The 16700-nt window shown below is 41.1% G+C and overlaps 1 protein-coding gene across 1 annotated transcript in view; it reads left to right on the top strand.

Moving 5' to 3' along the window:
* Nucleotides 1-16700, top strand: part of LOC126161997 (N-sulphoglucosamine sulphohydrolase) — a 119524-nt gene that overhangs the window by 64970 nt on the left and 37854 nt on the right. The window contains exons 7-8 of the mRNA XM_049918200.1: nt 7495-7695; nt 8509-8678. Of these exons, the coding sequence (XP_049774157.1) occupies nt 7495-7695; nt 8509-8678 (371 nt within the window). The remainder of the gene's footprint in view (nt 1-7494; nt 7696-8508; nt 8679-16700) is intronic.

Below are 16700 nucleotides of genomic sequence, written 5' to 3'. Positions count from 1 at the left end.
TTACATACTGTTACTGGCTGCAGCTGAAAACAATAGTAATCTCTATTGCTGTGCAACACTGAAACATTGGCACAGAGATGTTTACAGAAATGTGTTATGTGATTGGTTGAGGTAGGAACGTGAAGCTAGTGCACCAAGTCCACTGCATCTTAGTTAGTGTCATGTTCTGTGGATCATTTGTGCAATTAATAGTAATGATGCGGAAAGAGTCATTTTACATTCAAATTGCACTTTCATACCCAATTATGGCTACATGCTGATCTTAAACAGATATGTAAAAGATGATCATGGATGAGAACCATGTATTATTCTTACAGTACATTTCTGAGCAATGAACACTCTCTTTAAGTAGAGTAACTCCAGAACATTATTCCACAAAATTTTATTGAGTGAGAATACACAAAATATGTCAACTTAATGATTTGTCCCTCCCCAAGATATGTAATGATTCAAAATACAAATGTGGCTTAACTAAGTTGTTTTAGGAGTTCCAAATGTGTTTTTTTTCCAGTTTAAATTCTCATCAATATGTACACTAGAAATGGCATTTCCATCCTGGATATTATTTCTTCACCAAGTGTTACACTTAACATTAGTGTAGTACTACTAGATGTGCAGAAATGAATACATTGTGCCTTTTTGAAATTGAGAATGAGACAATTCACAGAAAATCATTCAGTATTCACAGAAAACCATTCAATAATGCTTAAGGACATTATTTACCATTTCTTCTGTTGCTGTGTGTGTGTTTTGAGAGATTACAGTACTAGTGTTATACACAAAAACAACTAATTCTGCTTGTTGTGTATTTGACAGAAGGTCTTTTACATGTATAAGAAACAATAGTTGACCTATGATTGAGTCTTGTGGAACCCCAGAATTATTTCTCCCCAGTTGGAAACTTACATTGGTTGAATTATTAAGTATAACTTTCTGTATTGTTTTAATGATGAAATCTCCTTGGGTGATCAGCGAAGTGAAAGACCCATCATCATCATATTTACCTGAAGATGATGAGTACAATACTCACTGAAATATTGCAACAAGACAATTCCACCATTCAGCTGATCACCTGAGATGATTTTAACATTGTAATTTGGCAATGAAGCTTACACTCACATATGCATTGATGTAGTTAGAGGTGAAATTATCCTTTGGTTTTCTATACAATAAATTCCATACAGCCTCAGTTTATCCAGGACAATATTGTGATCAACGCAGTCAAATGAGTTAGAAAGGTCACAGAAAATATCAACTGGTGCTATTTTGCCACTTAGTGCTTGTAAAATGTGGCAACTGAATGTGCAAATGGCATCCTTGGTTAAGCAACTCTTCTGAAATCCAAACCGTGATTTACTGAGGATATTATTCCTGCTCAGGTGGGATACTATTCTAGAACACATGACCTTCTTGAAATCTTCTATCAGATTTTTTCCAAATCAGATTTGTAAGAGGGATTTAACAATGGCATATTTCAACATCTGTGGAAAAATGACCTGAGTTAGTAATGCATTACATATTTCACAAAATACAATGCTTATTAGTCTTTAGCATTCTGTTGGAAATCCCATCGAATTCAGACAATCTTTTATTTTTGAGAGAATATATAATTTTCTTCATTTCAGTAGGAGAAGTGGACGAGACATCCATATGATTGAACTGCGTATAAGTTTTCTGTTGAACATACATCTGTGAGGGATCTTCTTACACTGACTTGACTTTAGTCTTTGATAGTCTGGATGTGAAGTTGTCTGAACTGAGGTCTCAGTTGATGTCTGAGATGGTCCCACCCATGTGCTGTCAGGGACAGATCTGAGGATATTGTGGGCCACAGCAATAACTCAGCATTACACAGACAGTTCATAGAGAACATGCCATGTGTGGATGAGCATTTTCCTGTTGAAAAACATCACCACAATGCTGTTGCAAGAGAGGTAACACATGAGTACCAGGATGTATGTTACATATCATTGTGCTTTCAGAATCCTGTCAATCACTTCCAACCCTGACCTGAAGTCATATACAATGGCTCCTGACAACATAATGTCAGGAGTAACACTGCTGTGCAACTCCAAAACATCAGATGAATCAGACCGCTCCCTGGTCACTGCCATACACTAGCCGGTGATGTTCTTCCATGATAGATAGAACTGCAATTCATTGCTGAACACAGTGCAGTGCTGTTCATCAGCAGTCTATGCTTCCCTGTCACAGCACCACTTCAAACACAGTCATTTGTGTTTGATGTTAACAGCAGCCCAATCATGGGACAATAATGTCCTAGTCCGGATGCTGCTAGTCTCTGACAAATGATGTGGGATGTTGCAGGGAGTCTATTGTAGCCCCAGGTGGTCACTTGTGCTACAACTAACCATACAGGTGTGGACCATGGATTGCCGCATCCTCCAACTGCAGGCAACGCTACCACAGAGATGGTACACAGACGGCTCCATAATAATATGAACAGCCCGGGTTGTTTTCAGCCAATCTTCTTGCTATCACCACAGCATTGAATGGCCCCAGCTGTGCCATTGGCAGTGTGCATATCACAGTATACAGAGCTGGGATTGTGGGCATCTCTTACCATCCATAAGATGACGTGCCTGCTGTATGCAAGCCTGTATTCTTCCATAGGTTGGTATTTAGGGCACCACCCAGCCACTCCTCACCAATGCGCTTAGTGTGTGCTCACCATGTCTATCACTGAGATGGTTGAGGATCAATCATTGTCATGTCCAATTTATCAGACCATCATCAAGTGCCTGCTCCATGCCACATTGCAGGACTTCACCTCTGGTCCATCCTCCAGCTCGCCATTGACCACACAGGGCTCTCACCTTGCTGTATGTCATCTATGATTGTCCTGGCCTCTCACCTAACTGGATGTCATCTGTGATTGTCCAAAGCTGTTGCCTCTTTGGCTGTCACCACCATGTCCAGGACTCTTGCTTTACTGGGCACAATCTTCGGCAGTCCATGGCTGTCATCTCGCTGGACACATATCCGACTGTCTCAGACTGCCATCTCACTGAACACTGTTTCTGACCATCCAGGGCCACTATCTTCCTAGACAGCATCTCTGACCATCCAGGACTGCCACCTTGCTAGATACTGACTCTGACCATTCAGGGCTACTGTCTTGCTAGACGCAGTCTACGACCATCCAGAACTGCCATCTTGCTGGACACCATCTTTGACCATCTAGGACTGCAATCTCACTGGATGTCATATCTGACCACCTAGGACTGTCATCTCACTGGATGCCAACTCCAATCATCTAGCACCGAAGTCATGGCTTCGCAGCAGGCTTTGCCATCTCTTCTTACGGGGGAAGTCACATATGCTGCAACCAACCATACAGGCATGGGCTGTGGGTTGCCAAATCCTCAATCTGCAGGCAACACTACCATGTTAGAATGTATACAGACAGCCTGATAACAATATAAAGAGCTTGGACTGATTTTTATCAATCTTCCTGCTTTTATCACAGCACTGGGCGGTGCTGGGTGGGCTGCCGGTACTGTGCATGTTGTTGTACAAAGTGCTGCAATCACAAGCATGTCTTCCCATCTGTGAGATTACATGCTTGCTGTATTCTTTCACCAGGCAGGTATTTAGGACAACTGGCTGATAACTGGCAGTGTGTTTGGTGTGTGCTCACTGTGTATCATGCCTGGGTGGTGGAAGATCAGTCACCACCCTATCTGAGTCATCAGGCCATCATTGAGTGCCTCCTCTGTGCTGCCTTGCTGGACTCCACCTCCGGCCTGTCTTCAAGATCACAGATCGTCCAGGGCTCTCACTTGATGGATGTGATCTGCAATCATCCAGGTCTCTTATCTGACTGGATGTCATCTACAATTGTCCAGGGCTGTCACCTTGATGGACTTCAGTACTGCTGATCATCCAGGGCTCATGACTTGGTGGACATCATCTTTGGCTGTCCAGGGCGACCATTTTGCTGGATGCATCTTCATACATCCAGAACTGTCATTCTCCTCGATGCATCTCTCCTATCGTCTCACTGTATACATCTCCAACTGTCCTGGATTGCCATCTTGCTGTACACCATCTCACTGGACGCTGACTCTGACAGTCCAGGACTGTTGTCTCACTGGATGCTGTCTCCAACTGTGCAGGACTGCCATCTTGGACCTTGACTGCTGCTCGCCCTCAAGCTCCTACCACTGTTGGCTGACCAAGGGCCCACAGACTACAGCTGTGTTATTGTATTTTGTTTCAGTAGCCTCAGTAAAAGCACAGCTATTCTCTGCTAACTGTGCATCTCATTCGCAGCACATTGCTCCTCCCTTCATAAACACAAAAGAGTCCATTACTGTTCTCAAATGGCAGGCACAGATGTGAAGTGGTTACAATGTGCTTCATCCACATAGAGCAGTTCTCCCTTATAGTGGTCAGATGCGGTTGACTGGAACCTTGATATGAAGTGTGCCTGCCTTCACATTCCCATGCAGCCCAACATAAGGATGTTGTCTTATCCAAATCCCCACAAATCTGGATATTTAATGATTCAACCAGCTGGCCAAATGGAAACCCACAGTGACGTCTCTTTCAAACTCTGTCAGGTGTTGGTAATTCTGTCTCATATGAGTATGCAGCATCTCTCAGTTCTCCACAGTGATCACTAAACATCTCCCACTGTTCGTATACCTTACACACCCCAACAGACCCAGTAACAACTAAACAGAAACAACACTAATAAACTCTGATGGCCATTCTAACTGTCAAAAATAATTGGAGCTCCAATCATTTGCATATGCACCAATGGTATGTATGTGTATGAAGTTACATTAATATTTGATTACTTTTTTGTCAGGCACTGTATAATGTAATTTCATATCCTTACTTCCCCACATACATAAAATTCAACAGAATTTAGTCTATCACAGTTACGTTCCTAAGCATATGATGATGATTTTTTCATGGCCATAGATTTACCACCTGTGATCAGCATATTTGATTGGGTTGAGGCCTGTCATATTGAGCATAGTCTTCTCCATGTGAACTGCAGGAATAGCAGGAAACCGAGCGAGGTGGCGCAGTGGATAGACACTGGACTCGCATTCGGGAGGACGACGGTTCAATCCCGCGTCCGGCCATCCTGATTTAGGTTTTCCGTGATTTCCCTAAATCACTCCAGGCAAATGCCGGGATGGTTCCTCTGAAAGGGCACGGCCGACTTCCTTCCCCAATCCGATGAGACCAATGACCACGCTGTCTGGTCTCCTTCCCCAAACAACCAACCAATAGCAGGAAGATGGTTGCCATTGTGAAGTAATACAGCTTTAAACTAAGCTTTGGAGGAGTCTTTAGATGACCTCCAATTAGTTGAATCATGATTCAGATTCAAATACTTCATCAAGCCATTAATGTCACAGCAAACAGCAAGATTTTTTTTCTTCCGAAAAATGGGAATCAAGTCGCTGTGACCATGTCAGTACTGTGAGACGCTGACATCACATTGGAAAAGATTCCATTGTTGTAGTCTCCATCAACAAATCAAGGTCTCAAAAGAAAGCACTTAATTCCACTTGACTCAGTCTTTGCAATTTACCATATTATTTTATCAAAATAAGATTCATGGGATGTGGAAGTCTTGTTGGATTCCTCTTATTTCACACTATCTTCATTTTCTACATAAGGCTCATAATTGTTTGGTGGGAAAGGAACCAATAAACTAGCTGAATGTGGAATTGGTTGAATAGTGGATGGAAGATTAGGGTATTGAACTGTTTCTAATTTCTTCATTGACAACCCTGCATTTATAGGTGTAGTCAAGCAGAAACTGCAGTTATCTCTATGGTTTTTAGACTACTGCCAAGCCATAGGCACTACAAAAGCGATAGATCATTTTTTAAATTATTTGCAGCTATTCTCATAGTTTAACTGAACAAAGAGTTGCAACATATATGTGGAGCTATGATTTATCTTGGTCCCTTGCCTTCAGATCAAAATAATGCTGATAGGCTATCTTTACAACAGGTGTCAGACTGCATTTGAGATGTTATTTTACCACAAATATAACCAAACTTAGTCACTGAATTTGCACATTTTCATAGCATTTTAATTTAACAAAGTCTACACTTGAAAGGTGCTAGAAAACCAAAATTCTGTACTAACTGCAATGTCAACAATATGAAATTCCCAGACACAACAACAGTACTAATGTTTATACCCTACAAACAGCTGGAGAATATTGTGTTTTGTCATTTAATGGGTGTGAGAACTTTCAAAAATTTACTCAAACTAAAAATGTAAATCTGGAAAAAATGGCATGTCATTGTATCTACAAAGCAAGAGCTAATCAGTCATTTTATGGTAATGTCTGAATTCAGCAAATGGAAATAAATAAGAATAAGCTATTTTTAGACTGAAATATTTTCATTCTTGATCAGTGTTATTTGTAAAAAGTGAGACATAATATATAGCAGGTTACATTAATCTTCGTGTACAAAAACATTATGTTGGGTACTTTATTCTTTATGATTTTACATTTTGTTTTTTATATTTTATTATTTGTGTTAAATTTTCTGTAACAAATAGCCATTGAAACCAACAGTGAGATATTTTGTAAAGAAGACAAAATACCTTTTATGTATTATGCATGGTGACAGGCACAAGAATCTGTACGGTTTTGAGTGTTTTCCATTTGTAAAGTGTAAGTGCGAGTTATTTGAGAGCTGCAGTATTTATGAAACATAATTCTCTTGAAATATTAGTAAATTTAGAATTATTTTGTTAAGAACTTCAGTAACAACAAAACAGAAAATAGTACAATTTAAGGGAAATTTATTTTAGTTCAATTCAGTTAATGCTACCTGATAGTTGCACTTTTGTATTGTACTTCTATAGTTAGAAAACCTATTTATTACCAACAATATTATGAAAAAGAAAGTTGCCACTCACCATATAGCAGAGATGCTGAGTCACAATTATGCACAACAGAAAGATTGTCACAATTAAAGCTCTCAGCCATTAAGGCCTTCGTCAACAATAGATGGTACGCACACACACGACTGCAGTCTCAGGCAACATTTGCTTGAGACTGCAGTCATGTGTGCCAGTTTTGTGTGTGTGTGTGTGTGTGTGTGTGTGTGTGTGTGTGTGTCGTCTACTGCTGATGAAGGCCTTAATGGCCGAAAACTTTAATTGTACGAGTCTTTTGTTGTGCCTATCTGCGACTCAGCATCTCTGCTATATGGTGAGTAGCAACTTTCCTTTTCATAATATTGTTACATTCCATCCTGGATTTTCCATTGTTTGACTATTAATGTTACAGGCCATATAGTAATTGATATGGGCAGTGCTTGATTTGTGACGGTAGGTGCCAGTATGCTGCACCAGTATCTCTGAAGGAAAAAAAAAAAAGTGGTAAAATAATGTTCTAACATGTCCAACCCCCTTTTTTACAAATCAAACACTAGGTGTGTGTCATTAACAAGTTTAATATACTATATTACTTTATTTCCACAGGTATGGCGGAACCACTGCTGATCAGATCTCCAAATCCTGGAGACAGAAAAAATGAAGTTACATATAAAATGTCAAGTCTGTTGGATATAACTCCAACAATTCTTGACTGGTTTGGAGTTAGCCATTGTGATGAGAATAATAATGATATTTCTTGCCATTCACAGTTTACTGGGCAATCATTGCTGCCCCTTCTCCATGCAGGTTAGTTTTTATCTGTTAAACTAAGCAAAGTCTGTAACTTATGGTAATCATAAATGGATAAAAGATAGATGTATGTACCACAACCAATCACAATATTTAAGATTATTGATCTTATGACATTAATTAATTAACAATGTGTTTTTAGCCGCTTGGGCTCATCATCAGGCATCAAGGCAAACAAATAATTTAAATATTATTTATGATACAAATATTATCAGCTAGATTATTACTGATTTCTTGAGCTGCCAGAGTCTTCAATAAGTCCAGAGCATATGTTAGTGACTTATTGCATTCATGTTCCTTGGCTGATGTGGTGGTTGAGCATCTGTCCTAATTTCTGTAGCATTTATTGCACTGATTTTGGTCTTCTTTCAGATTATTCAATGTTTTTAAAGTGAGGCAAACTCAGATTGTACTAGCACCTTATTTTTATATTCCTTCAGTGCAGAGACCCTGTTTCCTTCTCATATAGAATTTACAGCAAGTTCAGATGTAGTGATGATGTAATGACCTCGTATTGAAAGAAATTGTGGAATAGTGAATTTGTCTCTTTCTGGACATCACATGAATTCTTATTATAGATTGTAGTCAACTTCTTCTTTCTCCTACTTCATTTCACAATATAAAACTCTGTTCTACAGATACAGATATTTGCATCCTGCATTTACCTGTAGCCTTGTCTCCTGTTAGAAGAGAGATAAGTGTAAAAATCTTTATTAACTTTGTATATTCCTCACAATTACTTAGCCTACAGAGAGTCATCCATTGTTATGAATTTTATTCATGTAAATATATTATATTTGTTTTCTCCAGAGCCACCAGAAACTGACAGACCCATTTTTGCAAGTCATTCACATCATGAAGTCACCATGTATTATCCAATGAGGGCAGTGAGGACTAAGCGGTATAAACTGATACATAATATGAACTACAAGATGCCATTTCCAATTGATCAAGATTTCTATTTATCACCAACATTCCAGGTTTGTATAAAGCATTCAGGGCACTATATTCCTGCTGAGGATTAATATTTTACTCTTTAGCACATGTTGATTATTTGTGTTTATGCACTTGGGCTTTATGTTCAGCTTATATTACTTTTGATATTATGAAAAGAATAGATTGCTTCTCACCATATAGATGGTGCCACAGACAGGAACAAGAAAAAGACTGCAATGGAAAATCCAGCATGGAATAATGACAATTTTATTAAGGGATAGCTGCTACTCACCATATAGCAGAGAGCTGAGTCGCATATGGGCACAACAAGAAGACTGTCAAAGAAAGCTTTTGGCCAAACAAACCGCCTGAAATTTGTGTGTGTGTTTGTGTGTTTTTTGTTGTGTCTATCTACCAGCACTTTCTCGTTTGGTAAATCACAGCACCTTTGTTTTATGGAAACATTCCACATGGGAAAAACATATATATAAAAAACAAAAAAGCTTTAACTTACCAAACGAGAAAGCGCTGGTATGTTGATAGACACAATAAAAAACGCAAACACGCACACAAATATTCAAGCTTTTGCAACCCCTGGTTGGTTCATCCAGAAAGAGGGAAGGAGAGGAAAAGACGAAAGGATGTGGGTTTTAAGGGAGAGGGTAAGGAGCCATTCCAGTCCTGGGAGCAGAAAAACTTACCATAGGGGAAAAAAAGGTCAGGTATACACCCCCGCACACACACACACACACACACACACACACACACACACACACACACACACACATCCATCCGTAAATATACAGACACAGGCAGACATATGTAAATTTACATAGAGTTTTATGCTGCGTCGGCGAGCGAGGTGTAGAATTGACACCGGTGAATAGCACAGGCGCTGGCAGCATCGCACCTTGGTAGCGGCATCAGCATCAGCGAGCAGACGCAAAATCAGCAACAGTGAATGGCAGCCATTGCAGTCAGTAACGGTGGTGGGTTACTGCACTGGTGTCGGCAGCTGGTTACTACATCGGCGTTGGCTGGTTACTGCATCGATGTTGGTGGCTAGTTATTGCGTGTGTGAGAATTGCTTCCTCCCTACACCCAAATCTTCTTAAACAAAAAGTTGAGATCTTCCCTCCATTCTTTTGACATTATTAGCTTCTCGCGTCTTATATTGTGTTGCATTTGCAACTTTCTTCCTTTGGTTCAATAAACACAACGCAATTACTTGAAACAGTTTCTCAGTCTTGCTATGCTTGGTTGCTATGGCAACTCAAATATCTTCTTCCCATTTTTGGCTTACAATTATCCTTGTCACTTGGTCACCATGTTCTGATGCTTTCTGGGATGACAAGAGACAGTGCTGTGTTGGGTTGCATGACTCACATCTCTCTTCCAAGTGACTCATATGTTGTGCGTGCAGCCGACCCTCTTCTTTGGGTCATCAGTTACGTCACTCTCACTGTTTAATTCTTCTCCGAAGACTGTATCAGGTTAAAGGGAATAATATTAACCAACTCTCTATTCTTGAAATAAATCATGTACTCGTAGAATCTTTGCAGTTCAACAACAATATATTTTCAACTCTCGTCCCCAAAGTAACAATTATTCTGTACAAGCTCCAGCAAGCCAATTGGTTTCAAGACAAATGTCATAATCAACAATTACATACATGCTGCCCCATGCAGAGCCAAGACATGAAGTAAGAGTATCTATACAATACACACTTCATCTGTCTCTGTAACAATCCTCATGACACCACAAACCACAGAATATTATACAAACACTCTTTGACTTTTTGATATAAATTCCAAGGGGCTGCTGGTAACCACTTGTCGGGGCCACTCATCTGACGCATCTCCTGGCTTCTCGTGACAGCTGTCTCTCCTGCACACACAGGTATGTGTGGCACAGTAAAAAGGCTCTCTCACCCTCATCATTAAAATATCAGGTGTTCAAGACTGTGGAGAGCCGAGTGTTTCTAGAATTTACCCCAAAGTTCTTGAAGCACTACAATTGTGGGGAGAGTTCCCAATTGTGCAGTTCAGAAAAGCTGGTGCTGACAGAAAGGATCCAGATGGCAGAGACTTTTAAGCAGTCATTAAAGGTAAGCATGTTGTGTTGGGCAGCATGTACAGCAACTTGGTGTCCAGTTGTCTCTTGGCCACAGTTTGATGGTGGCCGTTAATGTAGAGAGACAACTTGTTGGTTGTCATATCCATGTAGAAGCAGCAGAGTGGTTGCAGTTTAGTTCATGTATCACATGACCACTTTCACAGGTATGCCCGACTTTGATATGATAGGTGATCCATGTGACCAGACTGGAATAAGTGATGTTGGGAGGATATATGGGACAAGTATTTCGTTTAGGCCTCTGAGCCATGAAGCAAGGAGTTTGGAACAGGGGTAGAGTAGGGATGGACAAGGATATTATGTTGGTTTGGTGGGTGGCAGAATACCATTCTGGGAGGTGTGGGAAGGATAGTGGGTGGGGTATTCCTCGTTTCAGGGCATGATGAGAGCCAGTCACAACCCTGACAGAGAATATAATTCATCAAGTTACCTTCCATTAAGAACATGGATGCACCGAATGACTGTGATATGACTTTTAAATGATAGAGCACTGCAATCAGTCATCCTTTTCTTGGAAGTGTTATTCAGCAGCTCTAGATTTTGACTAGTACCTAGCCATTATCAGTGCTCCATTTCATAGCATCAATGCATCTTCTAGTATGTTAGCCCCCTTTTTTTCAGGCTAGTAGAGTAGTCTTGAATGAACTGTGACAGAAACCCAAACAACAGGGGGACAATGAACTAGAAAATGTATTGATACTATGGAATGGTGCACTGATAATGGCTAGGCACTAGCTGAAACCTAGAGTTGCTGAATAAAACCTGCAAGAAAAGAATAACTAATTGCAATGCTCTATCATTTGAAAGAATGTAATTCAGTTGCTCCAGTCCTGGGTGCTACAGGGTCACGAGAGGAGTGCTCCTTTGTGGCCAGATATTGGGAATGTGGGGAGTGGTAAGTGGCTGGAGAGACAAGGCACAGGAAATCTGTATCTGTCCCTAAAAAGAGGAAGAATCAGCAATGATCGACAGGATGAGGATGCAAAAGGCAATGGAAACCACTGTATTAACGACACATAATATTTATCCACATGACATGTGGCCTGTAATTGAAAAGTGCCGTGATGATCTCTCCATAGGCAAAAGATTCCAGACTAGTCCTGCATTCAGATCTCTGTAAGAGATTGCCAGTGGAGGTGACAATGAGAAAAAGATTAAATAAATAACAAAATAAGAATGTTCTACGAGTCAGGATGTGGAACGTCAAAGTTTGCTGAGGAGAGGGGGGAAAGAAATAGATTGTTGGGAAACGAGTTGGGGACGAAGTTGATTGGCATGTCACAGAACCTCCTGGTCTGGAAGCTGCATCCTGAAGACTTTCTGGTCCCAGTACTGGATAATTGTTCCTGTAATCCAAGTTGTTTGCTGGCCAAATCCTTTCATGAACACCAGGGTGCCAGGGTGGAACTTGGAAGTGGGCAGTGGTGTAGCTGGCCATGGCATCAGCATGAGCAGGCTCAAGAGGGTTTGGGGTTGCTGCCCATGGAGAATTTCTGCTGGATCTTTGTCCCTCATGGGCATGGATCTATAGCTGCTAAAAGAGAGAGAGAGAGAGAGAGAGTTAGTGATGCCTCGGTGGATTGATCCTGGAGGTATTTCTTTATATGAGTTTTTTGAACGTGCAGACCATCCTCTCAGCTTCTCCATTACATTGCAGATGGAAGGGAGGGTGTTGGAAAGTGGCAAACGCCATGCTGGGCACAGAAAGCATGAAACTCCTCGCTACGAAATTGTGGACCATTGTCAGTTATGAGCACTTCCGGTAGACCTTCAACTGCAATCATTTTTTCTTGGGCTGTGATGGTGTTGGTGCTTGACATGGCATTGCATCAGACAATGTATGGAAATCCAGAGGAAGTGTCAATGACTATCAAGAAGAGGGTGTTAAGCACTGGCCCAGCAAAATCAAAATGTAATTGTTTCCAAGAGTAAGCACATGGTGGCCAAGAAGCAAATGAATGTCATGGGACTGCCTACTGGCTTTGGCAGGATGTACATGTTCAGGTGAGTTGTTTAATCTCCCCCCCCCCCTCTCCCCCCAATCCAGTGACCATGGTGCAATAGTCACAGGACATACTGATGTAAGGAATGAGGAATGGTGAGTTGTTTAATCTTCTAGTTCATGCCTAGCCAGTAAGAGAACCTATGAGCCAGGAGTTTCATTCGGGATACCCCCCCCAGTGACCATGGTGCAACAGTCACAGGACATGCTGATGTAAAGAATGAGGAATGACTACCCATGTGTGTCCCTTGTCATAAATGAGCAGAATTAGTTCATCAATCGTCATGAGTTGATGGCAGACACTAAAGAACTTACATAATGCAGTGGAAGCCCTGGGGGGTTGCCGTTAGGGCCACCCATGAAGTATGTTATTGCAGACTTGTTAGAGGACCTCATTGTTACCAGTTCCTTCTGCTTCCCTGGGAGCTGTTAACAGCAAAGAATCCATTGGTGGCTTATGCTTCTTTGTTGATGTGAAAACACAGAATGTTTTCTTTGTCAAACTCTGGATCACGTCCCCATGGGAGGTGGCAGAGGACATCAGCATTTGCATGCTCAGTTGTTTTGCAGAAGTGAATCTCATACTGGTAGCATGCCAAAAATAAAGTCCAGCTGTGGAGGCAGTGGGCAGTCCGGTCTGGAATTTTTGCTGCTTGATTGAATAAGGAGATCAGTGGTTTATGATCCATGATGAGGCAACACTTACGAGTAGTGCCATACACAAAAGCATGGAATTTCTTTAATGTGAAGATGATGGCCAGCAATTAATTTTCTACTTGGGAGTACCTGCATTGTGTGTCAGTCAATATTTTTGATGCATAGGCCAAAGGGTGTGCAGAGCCATTGCTTCCCTGTGTGCCAGGGACATGTCTGTTGCAATGACTATATGCTTTGTTGGATCAAATTGTGTAAGGCCTGGGGCCATCAACAACTGGGATTTCAATCAATGGAAGGAATACTCACAAGCTGGTAAGCTGGTGTCCACTGGAAAGGCACCCCTTTTTTACATAATTGGCACAAGGGGGTAGTGTCTGTTGTTGCTGGGGGTAAGAACTTTCCGCAGTATGATAACTTCTCCAGAAAGGAATGAAGCAGTGTAAGCAAAAGGAATGAAGCTGCATAAGTGGTGTTGTTCGGGGGAGTTTGATAATGGTTTCAACATGTTTGTCCAGTGGACAAATGACAGAGCTGGAAATGATGTGGCTGAGGTACTCAGTCTCAGGTTTAAAAAATGACAATTTTCTTTTCTGCATTTTAGGCAAGCCTCCCTTAAGACACTAAATAAAGATTTCAGATTGAGAAGGTGTTCATCTGTGGTTCCCCCTGTGACAATGATGTCATCTAATTAGTTAATGCACCAATTCACTTTGAGTACTAATTGTTCCAAAAACCACTGAAAAATGGCGAGGGTACTTGCTAAACCAAACATTAGGCATTTCAAACTGCACAGCCCATATGGCAAGAAACTGTTGAGCTTTTGCATCAAGAGGAAGTTGGAGGTATGCACCTGCTAGGTATGTTTTAGAGAAGAAGTTTCCACTTCTAATTTGGACCATAATTCTTCCTGTTTTGGAATGGGGTATGTCTCAGTCCCTGGTTGAATGTTGACGGTTACTTTAAAATTGCCCCACAGGCAGATCTTCCCCGATGGCTTTTGCACTATGACTAATGGGGTAGCCCATTGATTAGAAGGAATAGGTTGTACAGCTCCAGTTGCAATTAGGTGATTGAACTCTTCCTTTGTTTGAGAACTAATGGAACGCCACAGGCTGGAAAGTACCATTACCATGCATTACATGTCAGTGCGATGTGCACCTGAAAATCCTCAAGTTCTGAGGTGGACAAGTCCTCATAATCCTTGCAATGTCTCTCTAGGTCTGAGTACAGAACATCTTCGGAGACTAAATTCACAGAATTGTCTATTGAAAATCCAAATTTCTGAAAAAGAGTCCAACAAGTTTTCAGCTGAATCACTGTTAACGACTAAGAAGGTAATGTGGTGGGTGACATTATGATATGTCATTGCCAGTTCGACTTGACCACATACTGAAATGGTATGTTTATTATATGCCATTAGTTGTCTCTTTGTTTCTTGCAAGGGAGGAGCTTCAAGTTTCAAATAGATAGCATAATTCAGGGTGCTCGTGGCTGCACTGTGTCTACTTGTAATTGAACTGGTTTCTCTGTAATTTTAACTTCTACGAAAAGCTTATTGGAGGTTTCTTGATGGTGTATAGCAACTACCATATTAACATCCATCTGTTTGAGAGGAGGTTTTCTTGCCTGATGGAACTTCTGACATACAGAACTAAATGGCTGTTGGAAAAACATTTTTGGCAGTAGGCCCATCTGTCAGGATAATCTTTGGATTGATGTTTTTTAAACATTGGATAATGATATGGCGTCCCACCTGTACTGCTGCTATGTCCACTGATGTGGCCATTGGCTTCTGGATCAGATAGGTTAATGGTTGCTACATCAACCCACAACTCTAGCTTCTTACCTGCTGCTCATTTGATTCTGAAACTCTGTGCTAAGTCCAAAACTTTCCCTAATGATGGGTCTTTGAGTTGAAGTGCCTCATGCCAGAAATCCCTATCTGGAGTACTTTGGACTATCATGTCCCTGACTGCTTCTTCTGCATAGGACTCCTTACTTTTAGGGGTATGAAATGACTTTTCTGCCCTAAGCCTTGCAACTCCACAGCTCATTCTCTATGAGTCTGGTTTGGCTGGTTCTGCATTGGTAAAAGGCTACCCAGGATGAAATAACATGGGTATGCTGCTGGCAATATTTAGTCAGCAATGAACAAATATTTGAAAAGGTGAGCTCTGAAGGTTTAGATGAGGGGGCCAGTTTGTACAGCAGTAAGTAAATGTCAGGTTTTGACCAAGATGAAAACAAAGATTTCATGAGGATGGCATCAGTTAAGTTGAATACATGGAAATGCTCCAGTAATCTTGATTCGTAGGCTTTGCAACCCTCCAGTAAGCCTTGAAGAAGTGGCAGGAGGGTGTTCAGTAGCAGCTTCTGGTTCTCGTCCTTCTGATTAAGTTGCATGAGTACAGCTTCCAATGTAGATAATTGCTGACTTGTCACCATTTTATTGTATTATAACCAGGAATAACGCAATAAATATATCATGGCTCTACAGTTTATTAGCACAACACTGATACAAATAATTTCATCCCCAAGTGCAAAGTAGTAGGTGAAAAATAATATAAATTGATGGTGGTTATATCAACATCCAGGAACTGCAAGTGGAATGTGGAATTACAGTGAAAATCACAAGTCCATTGTCTAGTAAGCCTAGTGAATGTGGAAATCCAAGTCCAATATGGCAATCAGATTTAAGTCCAGAGCGCAGCCAAGCCAACATCGAGGAGAAGGTGTACTGGTCCAAGAGACCAAACGGTCCACGGCAATGTAGCTATTCCAAGTTGTGGAGCAAAACACAGAATAATGAGAACTGGCTTGTAGATGTTGGTGGCAGCATTAAATAAGGCTCCAAGCAGCTGAGTTCGCTATATATTCTGGGTGGTCAGTCAGTGTGTGTTCTGGGTTGTCGATCCCTGTGGCTTGAAGCATGCTTGCATGAAGATGGCCCGCGATGCCAGCAATGGGCCATGCATGGAGAAGTACAGCCAAAGATGAGTTTCTCGGGCGCGAGTAATGGAGCATGCTACTGCATGGTGTGGATATCACAAATTCAGTATAAGTAGGAAAATAGGGCAGAGAGTGAGTTACTGTGAACAGTTCAGTGATAGGGTTGTTCACCTCAGAATCAACAGCAAATTAACACCACCAACAATAGTTGGGTTATACATGCCAATGTTGCAAGCAGAAGATGAAGAGGTAGAGAAAGTATCAAAAGGATAATTCAGTATATAAAGGGAGATGGAAATCTAACACTCATGGGAGACTAGAATGC

The sequence above is a fragment of the Schistocerca cancellata genome, chromosome 2, assembly GCF_023864275.1.
Source record: "Schistocerca cancellata isolate TAMUIC-IGC-003103 chromosome 2, iqSchCanc2.1, whole genome shotgun sequence".
Taxonomy (NCBI): Eukaryota; Metazoa; Arthropoda; class Insecta; order Orthoptera; family Acrididae; genus Schistocerca; species Schistocerca cancellata.
This window is presented reverse-complemented; position numbering and strand designations above follow the sequence as displayed.